The 12,475-nt window shown below is 44.6% G+C and overlaps 2 protein-coding genes across 5 annotated transcripts in view; one reads left to right on the top strand and one right to left on the bottom strand.

The window, feature by feature from the left end:
- Positions 1-12,475, bottom strand: part of LOC146869362 (keratin, type I cytoskeletal 14-like) — a 186,612-nt gene that overhangs the window by 44,089 nt on the left and 130,048 nt on the right. The gene's annotated exons all lie outside the window — the stretch shown is intronic.
- Positions 1-12,475, top strand: part of LOC146869365 (E3 ubiquitin-protein ligase TRIM39-like) — a 49,540-nt gene that overhangs the window by 16,160 nt on the left and 20,905 nt on the right. Inside the window, exon 4 of the mRNA XM_085652096.1 lies at positions 9,363-9,385. Coding sequence (XP_085508222.1) covers positions 9,363-9,385 — 23 coding nt within the window. The remainder of the gene's footprint in view (positions 1-9,362; positions 9,386-12,475) is intronic.

The raw sequence follows: 12,475 nt of genomic DNA, 5'->3' as shown, positions 1-12,475 counted from the left end.
TGGGCATTGCATTCCATGGCTGTCATGTATTACTCATGCAGCGTAGGAGAGACGTATTATTAATATTATTACCATGGGCCAGGGGCATTGCACCTGTGGCCATCATGTATTACTCATGCAGCCTCGGAGAGACGTATTATTAATATTATTACCATGGGCCAGGGGGCGTTGCACCTATGGCTGTCATGTATTACTCATGTAGCTTTGGAGAGACGTATTATTATTACCATGGGCCGGGGGCATCGCACCTATGGCCGTCATGTATTACTCATGCAGCTTCAGAGAGACGTATTATTAATATTTTTACTGTGGTCCGAGGGCATTGCACCTGTGGCCGTCATGTATTACTCATGTAGCTTTGGAGATACGTATTATAGATATTATTACCATGGGCCAGGGACATTGCACCTGTGGCCGTTATGTATTCCTCATGCAGCTTTGAAGAGATGTATTATTAGGCTGAACAGAAATTGGTTAAAACCGACTGTGCCCGACAGTACCCTACCGGATGAAAATTAGCTGACCCGGTTGAAACCGACTGTCACTGATTTTCATAGTTGTTGCACCACTTGGCCACTTGATGGAGCCAAAGCATTGCAAACCAAACTGCAATTTAGCAATTTAAGCCCGAGAAGGAAGCAGCTCGGAACGTGAGTCACCCCCATTAAGTTCGGGGAGACACATTGGTTGGCAGGCATGTCAATAGATAGTAGAGAGACTTACGCTCGTTCCCGCAAGTAACAACAGCAAAGGCAGTTAGGCCTTTGATGTGCGCACAGTAGACATTTCACTCGTTTTACTTCTGCGATACTTCTGTTTGAGCAAAACAAAGAAGCACAAGCATAAATCAAAAAGCAAAGTGTGTACACTAACTACAAAGAGATGACAGAAGGTGCAAAGATAGGAAATTAAAAGACTTTTAAAAGTAAAACAAAATTGATCATGTAGGAAGGTGGGATCTGACTGCATGGTTGCCCCCATTTCTTTCCTGGTGTTTTACTGGTTTTCGACTTAGTTTGGCTGGGATCCTGCTATTCTGGGCCCCAGCCTATCTGCTTTCCCCTTTAAATTGATTACATGTACTTTAGGTACACTCCAGATTGGATTCTGTGGTACCCTTGTGAGTCCCTAGTATATGGTATACTATGTACCCAGGGCATAGGTACCCCAGAGGCCTACCAGGGGCTGCAGCATTTATTATGCCACCCCTGGGAAGCCTTTTAAAATGGCACAACAGGTCTACTACAGCAGCCTGTGTAAGGTGGTGTATGCACCCCTTACTGAGATATAGGTTACCTATATCTCCCCATATCACTGCACATGTAAACCTATCAGTCACCCCTATGGCAGGCCTTAACAATCCTGAAGGCAGGGTGCTTGGTTTCATGTGAGAGGGTGCCCATGCATGAGCAGAGCCCCTCTGCAGCTTTCGGAATCTTTATTCCGGGGTTGTTTGTGATGCAGCCAAACCATATACTCTTATGTGCATTATAACCTCACGGTAAATGCTTACTTTGGAATGGCTGCATGGAAACATGTCATGTTTGGAGTCAAACACCTTAGAATCATACTTCCACACCAGTAACTGGTGTGGGAGGTATGATTCCACCCTACTAGAGGGAGAAACATGGCACCACCGGTATACCCGGTACCAGCTTAACAGAACCCTGGCGTCACAAAATGGATGCTGCAGCCACAGACAAGAGTCTGCTCTCCTGATGCTGGACGAAACTCCGGCAGGGGAGGCCTGGACAATAGGTTTCCTGTCACAGGCAGGTGGGACCACCTCCCAGACAGGCTTTAGTGTATTAGGGCTGCTTTGAAGTCTGCACTGGGGGCACATTTGGTGTCCCTGTGCATAGTCCAGCTCAAACTGGTTGCAGGGGCTACCAGCCCCTGCTCTGACACGAAACTGGACAAAGGAAATGGGTGTAGCCCCCCCTCTTTCCTGACCCTCCCATAGGTGGGTCCCCAGAGTTTATCCCGCCCCTTCCTTGGGTATAAAGTAGGAACCCCTCACTACAGGACTTTAGATTTACCTGGAAGAAACTCTCCTACAGGATCCCAGAACTTCAACTATCTACACGACGTTGGATGACCGAAGAATCTCCCTAGGAGGAAAGGAGTTACTCCCCTACTTGGCAGGCACCAAAGACGCATCTGTACGATTTGCATCTCCAAAGCTCCTGAGGACTCTGAAGAATTTTGCAACACAGGAGGTGGGTTCCCGTGGTCTCTGAGGTCGATCTATGTGCTCAGGAAGTCTGAGGCCTGTATCCCTCGTGGAGACCGTGCAATCCGAACCCCTGGGCACCGCGACCATTTGCAGCAGCATATGCGTTTTGGCGATCCCTGAGGCTGTGCTTTGGACTACTTGTAGTCCACGCCCGAGCAGTGTTTCCACCGAAGATTACTGGCCTAGACTCACCGAGTGTCCCGTGGGCTGGTATTGTGTGATTCCTCTCGAGGTCCCTTCACGATCCCTGGTCCGTCGACTGGTGGGTCCCTGTGAAGGCAACACTAAGTTTAATTGGGCTTACCTGGTTGCTCCAGACGTGCCCTGACTCTACATCGCTTGGGGAGTCCCCTGTACCTTGCTTGTCCTTACCGAAGCATCTTTCCTCTGACCTCGTGGGCTGCAGTTGCCAAGGCTTGTTGGTGTTCAATCCGGACACTGACCCCCCCAGCACTCGACATCCTTCGTGGGACAGCTCACCTCTGGACTCTGGTCATCGTCGAAATCTCCTGGTCTCCGTGGCTGCAGAGTCAAGCTTCACCTCTTCACTCTTGAAGTACCCGACATCAGTGGGCATTCGTCTATCATGCCCTTGGTCACTGGCTAGTGACCCAGACTCTGTCCCCTCTGCTTTCAGGTTCTTCACATCTCTGATCCAGGCTTGGATCACACCGGACACTTCTCCTCTTCCCGGCAGCTGCACTTTGTAGCACATCACCATTGAAATCAACGGATCCCGACTCCATTTGATACCTATGCACCCGGCTTCCCTGGGTGAGGTATCTCGAGTACTTCGGTGCTCCCGTGGGTGTTGGCCCTAGAATCCCCTAAGTCCAAAGGGGTTTGCTTAAAGACCTCTCCTAAGTGTCCTTAAAATTTAAAATTCCAACCGCGACTTTCCTCATAGAATCCTACGGCGCTCGCGACTGTGTTCTCACACTGCACACGTCCCCCCTGGGCCCCCTATGTCACTACCTTCGGTGGTTCTTTGGGGTCCCAGCGATTCTAAGTGCTCTAGGCACTGTGTCTAGTCAAGTCATTGTTCTTATACCACTTTCTTAATATATGGTTTGGTCCCTCCCCCGGAGCCCATTATCTATTGTGCTATTTACTATAGTTTTAGAACTGTAATATTGTGTGCCTTGCTCTCTAATCTCATATAGAGGTTAGTAGAGAGTGTTTAGTAATAAATAAATATATTTTACATATATACCTTGTGGGGTTCTCCTTTCATTTGGTCATTCAAGAGGTTATAATCTGGTAAACCAAGCTGCTTTACACTGCTTCAAGACTTAGCCTGAAGGCTGCTCTCCATAGCTACCACTAGGATAGCTTTCAATAAAGGTTGTCTTTAAACCTATCATCAATAAGGGTTGTTTGGACTGGTGCAAGCTGCCCACTATAACTAGTGGACAGCATATACCAGGCCAACTTCTCACATTGGTGTGCAGCGGTTGGATTCAAGCTTGCTATTGCACTACCAGATAATCTCTTTGAGTGACTAACTGAAAACCACTGTAGGTACTATAGGTACATATGAATCAAGTCTAGAATATAGTAAGTTCTACTGAACTTAGAGTTGTGTGTCAAATGCTTAGCACACCCTTTCTACAGCTCAAGAGAGTTTAGTAGGCCCCACTAGAGTAGGTAGGTGCACACACCACACCACACTAGTTCTGTCTTCAAGGGCAGAAGCCAGGAGGCCCCTACCAACTAGATATGACCATCTCCCATTCCAAGAATTGAGAGCTATTGAAGACAGGGGAAAGTGCAAACAACCAACGCCTCATAGAGGCTTTGCTTTTAGATGACCTTAGAAAGACCCCAGCGTCTGATGAGGCAGGCAGGATGGGTGGGGCAGCAGAAGAGGAAAGGCCAAGTAGTGAACACTAGTATGACCCAGACTCTGATGCTGGCCAGGAGGATCAAAATGATTCTAACCTGGACAATCCAACTGTTCCTGAAGGTGAGGGAGAAGGCCTCGGTGGCCCTCTCTTTACCCCTCCCCCGGAAGAGTTAAACGTTTACCCAGAAGATCAAGGGTCTCCTTCCCTGTAATCTAATCATTCTGGCACTTCTGTAGGGTCCTCTGCTTCTCATAAAAGGGACACCTCTTATGAGAAGAAATGCCAACTGCTTGAGTGTGAGAGAGCTAAGTTCAGGATAAAAAAAGAGCAATTGGCCTTAGATAGGGAATCCCTAGAGCTCGAGAGAGCTTCCAGAAGGTGGGGGCAAGAGCCTCGTGGTGGCAGCAACAATATCGCGGAGGTGTCAGCGGAAAACACTGCTTCTGGGCTGGTCCGGCACATGGGGAGCCAAAGTGTGAATGGCCCAAGGGCCAGAGCAACACCAGGCCCCCTGCCTGGCTCACGTGGGGGGAGAGGAGCTGTTGTGTTCTGCCGTCGGTCTTACTGCGGCCGCACTCAGTACTTCACAGGTGTTTAAAAAGACCATTCACTTAACAAGGCTTTGTTGTTCTTTCACCCTTTCTTAGAGCCCCAGCAGCTACACTCTGCTGATTTTGACTCTAGTTGCGCCTCTGGGAGCTATGTAAACTATGTAAAGTATATTTACTCACTCACGACCCTCTGTTGTACATTCAGACTCTGTACCCTCTACCTCCTTGTACTTCTGTTCTGTTACTCGAAGCAGCTTAGTGTGCTAGGGGAGCTATCAGGCGTGCAACGCCCATTGTGCTCCAAGGGCATTCAAGCGCCGCCATACGATGTTGCTGGAGCTGGATGGGCACTAATGGGGGTCACTTAAGTAGAGAGGAAATCAAGAAAGGTTGGGCGACAGGGGTGGGCACGCTCAAGTTTCTTGCTTATTTTTTTATTGTGCTGTATATTTGCTATTATCTCCAAATTATGAGCCTGACACATTGAACGTGAATTTAGAGGTGACCCATTCCCCGAATGCACACATTTCTTGGGAAATAAAAAAACGTACGGGATCTTGCGAGAGGGATGGTATAGGAACACCCGAAACAACACTGTATGCTCACGTTTCCAGTTATCTCCGGTCACAGAGTCGTGAACATGCACCACCCGCTTCCCACCAGTCAACCTGCACTGCCAAAAGAACAAGTATTTAAGTGGCCTTTCCTGAGATAACAATATAATTTTTCTTTTATTTTTATTTAGTGCAAACTCGACCCGAAGGTATCGGAGGTCTTTACATGAGCACCAGTTGCGTTACAGACGAACACATTCATTTCACGGGGAGATTGACTGATTTGTCCAGAATCACTGGATTGTGAGCATCCCTGTCGAGTCTCCCGGTCCCCCAGCTTCGAGGTTGAGCGCTCTAGCCGTTAGGCCACATTATGTCCCATAATTGTGTCACACTCCGGAATTGTGAACCTGCCTCTATTGATCTGGGGCGGATTCCAGGGTCGTGCAGGTGCCATCTCATATAAAAGCTATTAGTTAACGGGTGCTGCTGGTTATTCATTTTGGATAGCACCCAGAAGGTCCTGCTGCAGGGTGCTGAAAAGGAACCCCGCCATGATGTCACTTGACTCTGAAGAGAACGTCACACTGCACTGACGGAAACTCACCAGCACAAACATGCACGCAAAAGGGCTTTTTTAAGTGTATTAATGTTTACATTAGACTTTTAGTTACCTGAATTCAACGATGAGGGGCTGCAAGCGTGTCAAGCTATATCATTTCCAGAGAATGGCTTGGTGGACTGGGTGTTTGTTTGTTAAGTGCGACTACTCACCCGTAAGGGTCTCAAGACACTGGGGGGTCGGGGTGTCGGGTCGCAGGTTGCAGTCCATCAAGGAGGGGGTCCGCCAGCTTCTGTTTCGAGAGAAAGCTTTAAATTCACAGGCGCCGCACTAGCGAACCTATCAATCAATCAGTCAGGAGGTTTACAGAGTGTGCTACTCATCCGTGAGGGTCTCAAGGAACTGGTGGGGGAGCAGCTCCGGATCAGTCGAATATCCAGGTCTTGAGGTCCTTCCTGAACGTGTGCAGGGTCGGGGAGCGTCTGATGTTCACCGGGAGCTCGTTCTAGGTCTTGGCTGCGATGTAGGAGAAGGTTCTCCCGCCTGCTCTGTTTCTGCAGATGTGGGGACTTCTGCAAGGGCGAGGTCGGTGGAGCGGAGGTTCCTCTTGGGTACGTGGAAGGATACTCTCTCATTGAGGTATTTCGGTCCGATGTTGTAGAAGGATTTGTAGGTGTGGGTGAGGAGCTTGAAGGTGATTCTCCACTCAACGGGGAGCCAGTTAAGGTCTCGTAGGTGGTGGGTCATGTTTTTGTGACATTATTCAAGCGCTGCAGACAGAGCCGCAGCACACAAGGGCTGGTAGAGGCAGTGTAAGAACATCCCACCTTGTATAACAGCCAATGGGAAGCGGCCAACATGGACTGGAAGCACACCAGTCACTTACGGTGGGCAGTCTAACACCGCACATGCGGGACTGACGTCACTCGTTTTGCCCCAGCACTCCCTAGCGAAGCTTAATAGTCAATTGGAGCAGTTGGTGTGTGCGACAGCGGGCAAGAATGGATAAGAGACCAAAAAGGCCTAAAAATAAACAAAATTGCAATGGCAGGACACACAGGTGGGGTCAGGCTGTGAGGTACTGACAGGTTGTCGGCGAGCCACCTCTAGCTCGCCATCGACTGGTTGCAGACCTCTGCTTTAAATGTTTCTGGATTTTCACCCCATAATTCTTGATAGTAATTTCCTTAAAAATTAGCCAACATACGACCACGGGACACTTGCTTATTATTCTGAAATTTTACCATCCTGAAGTCGTACTGTAATGAACTAACATACAACCACAGGACGCTTGCTTATTATTAAACATTTATCGTCCTGAAGTCTATCCTGAAGTCGTACTATATTACCGTTTTAGTGCCGCTTGGCCTTCTAAGATCGTCTCCGAGGTTGCATGGTTACACTTAAATGATGAAATTTACATTTTACGAACCAGAAAATGTATATTTTTGTGCCTCACTCATCTGGCTTCCCGTTGTGATTTTATTTTTCACTCCTCTGTTGTTTAGCTCTCTACACCCTTCAATTTCATGGTCCGTTTTCATGATGTTTTTTACCATATTCTGAACATCTTCTCAGATTTCTCTTATATCTGTATACCAGGTTAATTTCTGTCTTGTAAAACATCTTAAGAAAAGATTAATCTTGTAAAATATTTTTTTACCATAACTGTTACTTACTCGCAGCGCTTCTCGCCCTCGTCTTTGCTACTCCCTGAGCTGCGCATGATGATGACGCAGGAATAGTAGAGCGACTGAAAGGAAGGCAACAAGGGATAGAAAATGACCCATCACTGCGTGGCTTCATAATAAAGGCATACTGTGATTGGCCATGTCCTTCTGTAAAGCCAAACCTGCTGCCTCCAAGACTAGGCCTACTCTTCTCCTCTTGAGCCAATCCAGAAGCTGCTTCACAGCATAAGAGCAGCGTTGGGATTGGCTGGAGCAGGCAAAGTCAGTGCTCCTTAGGAGACCGGGGAGGCTGCAGATGTGATCCCTGGCTCACTAACCTTGTGCAGGTAGGAGAGGCCTTACGTGTGCATGTCGGGTTGGTCATAGGAAGACACCTGTCCAACCCGACATGCGCACGTGCACATCTTTAGACCCAGACACTCTTCCGGTGCTGTCTTTAATGATGCCCCGCCTACTCATAAATTGAAAGTCTGCTGCTTGCAATGTGCAGCCGGCCCGTAGCTGTAATATAAGCACTACGGCCGAAACTATAAACTATCTAAATGCATATTAGGGTCCAGGGGGGCAGCAAATACAGGGGGGCAACGCCCCCATAGAGAAACCGCTGATTGGTGGATTTACATCTAGTACACCAGGGCTAGAATTTTGTGATTATTGCTTCCGTATGCCATGGTTTTCCATGCCAAGAAGCATTTCTAATGAGCTAGGCCAGTATTTTGCCACAGTTACCCCCTATGCCAACAATTTCTCCAGTGTGCCAGTAGCATTGGTTTTCACAGCTGCCTGCCAACAGCTGCCTCCAGTGTGCCAGTAGCAGTGGTTTTCTCAGGGGCCTGTCCATGCCTACAATTGCCTCCAGTATTCCAGCAGTAGAATTTTTCCATAGGTCCCTCTATAAGCCTTGCATCATATTCTCACTCACATTTACTCAACCACATTCAATCATTCATTCTCACCTAGTCTACCTCACTCTCACTCATTCGTACTCTTACTCCGACATACTTACTCATACTCACTTGCTCTAACTCCATCATTCTCACACACTCTGTATCACTCATTCTCTCTCTCATTCACACTCACTCTAAGTCTTACTCACTCATACTTTTTCACTGGTGCACTCACTATAATTGTCGCTCATTCTGACTCACTCACGCTCACTGCCACTCATTCTCACTTATTCTCACTCCCTTTTAGTGGCTCTCTCACACTACCTGTCACTGACACTCACTTTTACTTACACACACTCATGCTCACACGTACAAACACTCTCACAAGCACGTACCCAACATACATTTAGAAGCTTTTTTTTATTTAAGACATCTGCCACAGAAGTTCTCATTCTAGATCCTCGTGCCCCACTTTTTATTACACTAACAGTGAATAATAATCTATCATTCACTATTAGTGTAATATAAAATTGGCTGAAAACAAAGGTGGAGCACGGCTCCCATAAGGGCGAGCTTCCTCTGTGTTCTTGGTCCTCATTTTGCTTCCTCTGAAGCCAGAGGTCGCACAAGCAGTGCCAGGGGTCACAAGGGGCAAGCCAGGAGTCACAGCTGCGACCCCTGGCAATCCCTAAATGATGTCAATGCATGTGACCCTGTTGAGAACATCATACAATGTGCCAAGTGACCTCATTCAGAATATCAGAATGTGCTGTGTTTTGTGACTCCATTCAGAATGGCACTCTGCTATGTCATTACCATTCTAAATATCAGTTTCTGTTATATCTTGTGACCTCATTCAGAGCATCACATTTTGTGCTTAGTCATGCGATACCCCAGAATGTGCTGTGTCATGTGACCCCAGTCACTGTTTTCTAACCATACATAGTTAAATGTTTCACTCCTAAAAATACTGCCATATCTTTAACATCTCCTATGGAAACTGAATTCACTTTGTTTGTCTCTTTGTTTTGCAGGATGTTAGAAGCACCCTAAGCAGGTAAGGCTGATTTATTATCCTCCTGTCAGTGTGTAAGGAGCAGGTCTCACTGCTGCAGTGTGTAAATGCCACTAATGAGCTCACACAAAGTGTTAGGAAACTTTCAGATCCTCATAAAATCACTTTGCATTCTCAAAAAAAATCTTTAAGTCCTCAGAAACCTTCCCTGGGTCATCAGGAAGCTCTCTTAAATTTTCATAAATCTCTGCAAATTTTCAGCAAACTCTTTTGAGTCTTGAAGTAATTGCCACAGAAATGAGTTGCTGTCCTCACAAAACATATTTGTATCTTTAAAGCTTAACTGAATTCCTAAGAAAAGTTCCCTGAACATACAGAAAAGGCAAGCCCATTCTAGAAAAGTCCCCCAGGTTTTCCTCAATTTAAAGTTGGGCAAAAACTAAGTCATACTTTCCTAACTATACAGACACAAATGGTGGCTACGCTCGCGACAATTGCAGATCCAATTTTCAGCACTATTGTTAGGGATGTTGGATCATACACATATATCTTCATGTGGGGTAGAGGAGCTACCATGGTACGGCAGACACCCCGCCACCTAGGGTGTGCACCTGCTTAGGACAATGTCCTTGGCAAAAAATTTACAAAATAATAAGTACTAGAGCACACATAGAAAGTCCATTTAATAAAGAAAGTAGTCCTAATATGAAGACCATCAAAGTTTTTGTTCTTTTTCGTGACGTTATTTTATTCCATTTGTAGTTTCCACAATGTTCGGTTTATATACAAGCAGGAACTGCCAATATCTGGTCTATACGAGCACTAGCAGCCGACACGTGTTTCGTCCATTGGGCTTTGTCAAGGCTGCAGGAAAAATACATACATTGGTATGGAACATCATCACTCATGAAATCTTTTACGTAAAATTCTTACGAGTCAACCTCATATAGCAGTGATGAGGCATTGGAAAATAGTGACATGAAATTATATATGCCGGTCACAACGCAATGAGGATATTGTGTAAAAATGCATTGAAGCGTCAGCTCACCCAAAGCCATAAAAAGCGGTACCCATGATAGGTGATGTTGACCGAAAGATGAGAACCCAAGTAAGGGGGCCATAGGGAATGCCAGTATATATTATAATACAAGTGAAAAACTACATTTTGCATGCCTTGTGCTCTCTAAGATACGAAGAAATGTGTGTATTTAGTTTTCCATTTTGCATGCAAGGATAGAATAAACATTAGTGAGATTTAATAAGAATATAGAATACCTGAGCGCCTTGTAGTAAGGACAATGTCCAAAAGTAGTCCGAGAGATACAGAGAAGATCTTGTTGGAATCTATTTAAAATATATACAATTGTATGTATATGCGACCATGCTGAGGAAAATATAGTACTGTGAGGAAAAGTAAAAATTAGTACATCGTAAGGAGAGCGAAGTCTCCTGAGTAGTAGAAAGGGAAGTTCAAGTAACAACATATAAAAATACACCAGTTTAGAAAGGAAACTGGTCACCCAGGTGAAACGAGGAAAGTGATTTCATGTGTAGAGGAATACAATGCAAAGGGCCAATGTATGAATATTTGTCTTGTGAATTTCCTAGTGGAGTGGGAAATAAGCAAGAAGCCTTTTATGACTGACTGGTGGTGATCGGTTAGTATAATACCAAAAGAGTAGTCAGTCCTCATACCGGACGCAACCATGAGGACTGAGCATTGGTACGGATCAATGACAGAATATCAATGTTAAAAATATAGATGATCAATATATCGAAATAAATATATTAACCAAAAATATATCGACTTCAATACCTTAACAGGTAAGTACAAAAATATCGAAGTCAAAAATATAGATGTAAAAAAATATTGTTTTAAAAATACAATAATACAATATATTGAATATTTATAATATTAAAATTTTTAACAAAATGAATTACATTTAATATACATTTTAACTAAATATAAAGAAATAAACAAATTAAAAATATATAAACACACAAACATAATATTTTATACATATACATATATTTACTTTCAAATAATTTAATCACTATTATCTTTATTTAATTTTCAGTTTTAAATTATATAAAAATAAAATATATACATACATTAAAAAAATGACCATTTTATAATTAATTCAAACATTTAACTATAAAAAAATAATTAAAACGTACATTTCACAAAACAAAAAATACAACAGTAGAGAAAATGATGGATAGCTGAATAATTAAAATTACTATTCCCAATCCAATGAGTGCAACAGTAGGGAAAGTGTTGGATAGCGGAGGGGTAAAAATTACTATTCCCACTCCAGTGAATGCAACAGTAGGGAAAGTGTTGGATAGCGGAGGGGTACAAATTACTATTCCCATCTACAGTGAGGGCAACAGTAGGGAAAGTGTTAGATAGCAGAGGGGTTCAAATTACCATTCCCACTCCAGTTAGTGCAACAGTAGGGAAAGTATTGGATAGCGGAGGGGTAAAAATGACTATTCCCACTCCAGTTAGTGCTTCAATAAGGGAAAGTGTTGGATAGGGGAAGGGTAAAAATGAATATTCCCACTGGAGTCAGTTCAAAATTAAAAACAAACAAAATATCAACAACAACACAAAATATATAAAAAAAACAATAAAATATATATATACAAATATGAAAGAAAAAAAAATAGAAACATATCATAATGTTCAATAGATGTGACAAATATCTAGAAATATATATTAAATAAATAAAACAATTTTTTACAAACAAATAACTATTTTTAATTAGAGTCTCGCTCGGGTGTTCGGGAATCCCCAAAAGATCTGATTCTGTGTTTGAGGAAGCAGCAGAGGTAACTGCCTCTACTAAGGTACTGGCTGCTTCTCGCTCCTATCATTGTTTTGGTAGGTCCAGTGTACCATCAGATTGCACCACCGCTCTTGTGGCAGATCTGGAACGGCGTCTACATCAGCTTTATCTCCTTGGAGGAGCCGAGGGGACATCTCCGTGCCACAGTGAACCCTGAGCCCATCCCGTGGATGTCGAAGACTGACATTCAGAACTATGGACCTCCAGCCAGTCCTGAGTGTTCTCTGGCGTTATGAAAATATGAGAACGTCCATCCCGCAGCACCTTCAGTCTGGCGGGG

The sequence above is a fragment of the Triturus cristatus genome, chromosome 1_1 (genome assembly GCF_964204655.1).
Source record: "Triturus cristatus chromosome 1_1, aTriCri1.1, whole genome shotgun sequence".
Classification (NCBI taxonomy): Eukaryota; Metazoa; Chordata; class Amphibia; order Caudata; family Salamandridae; genus Triturus; species Triturus cristatus.
This window is presented reverse-complemented; position numbering and strand designations above follow the sequence as displayed.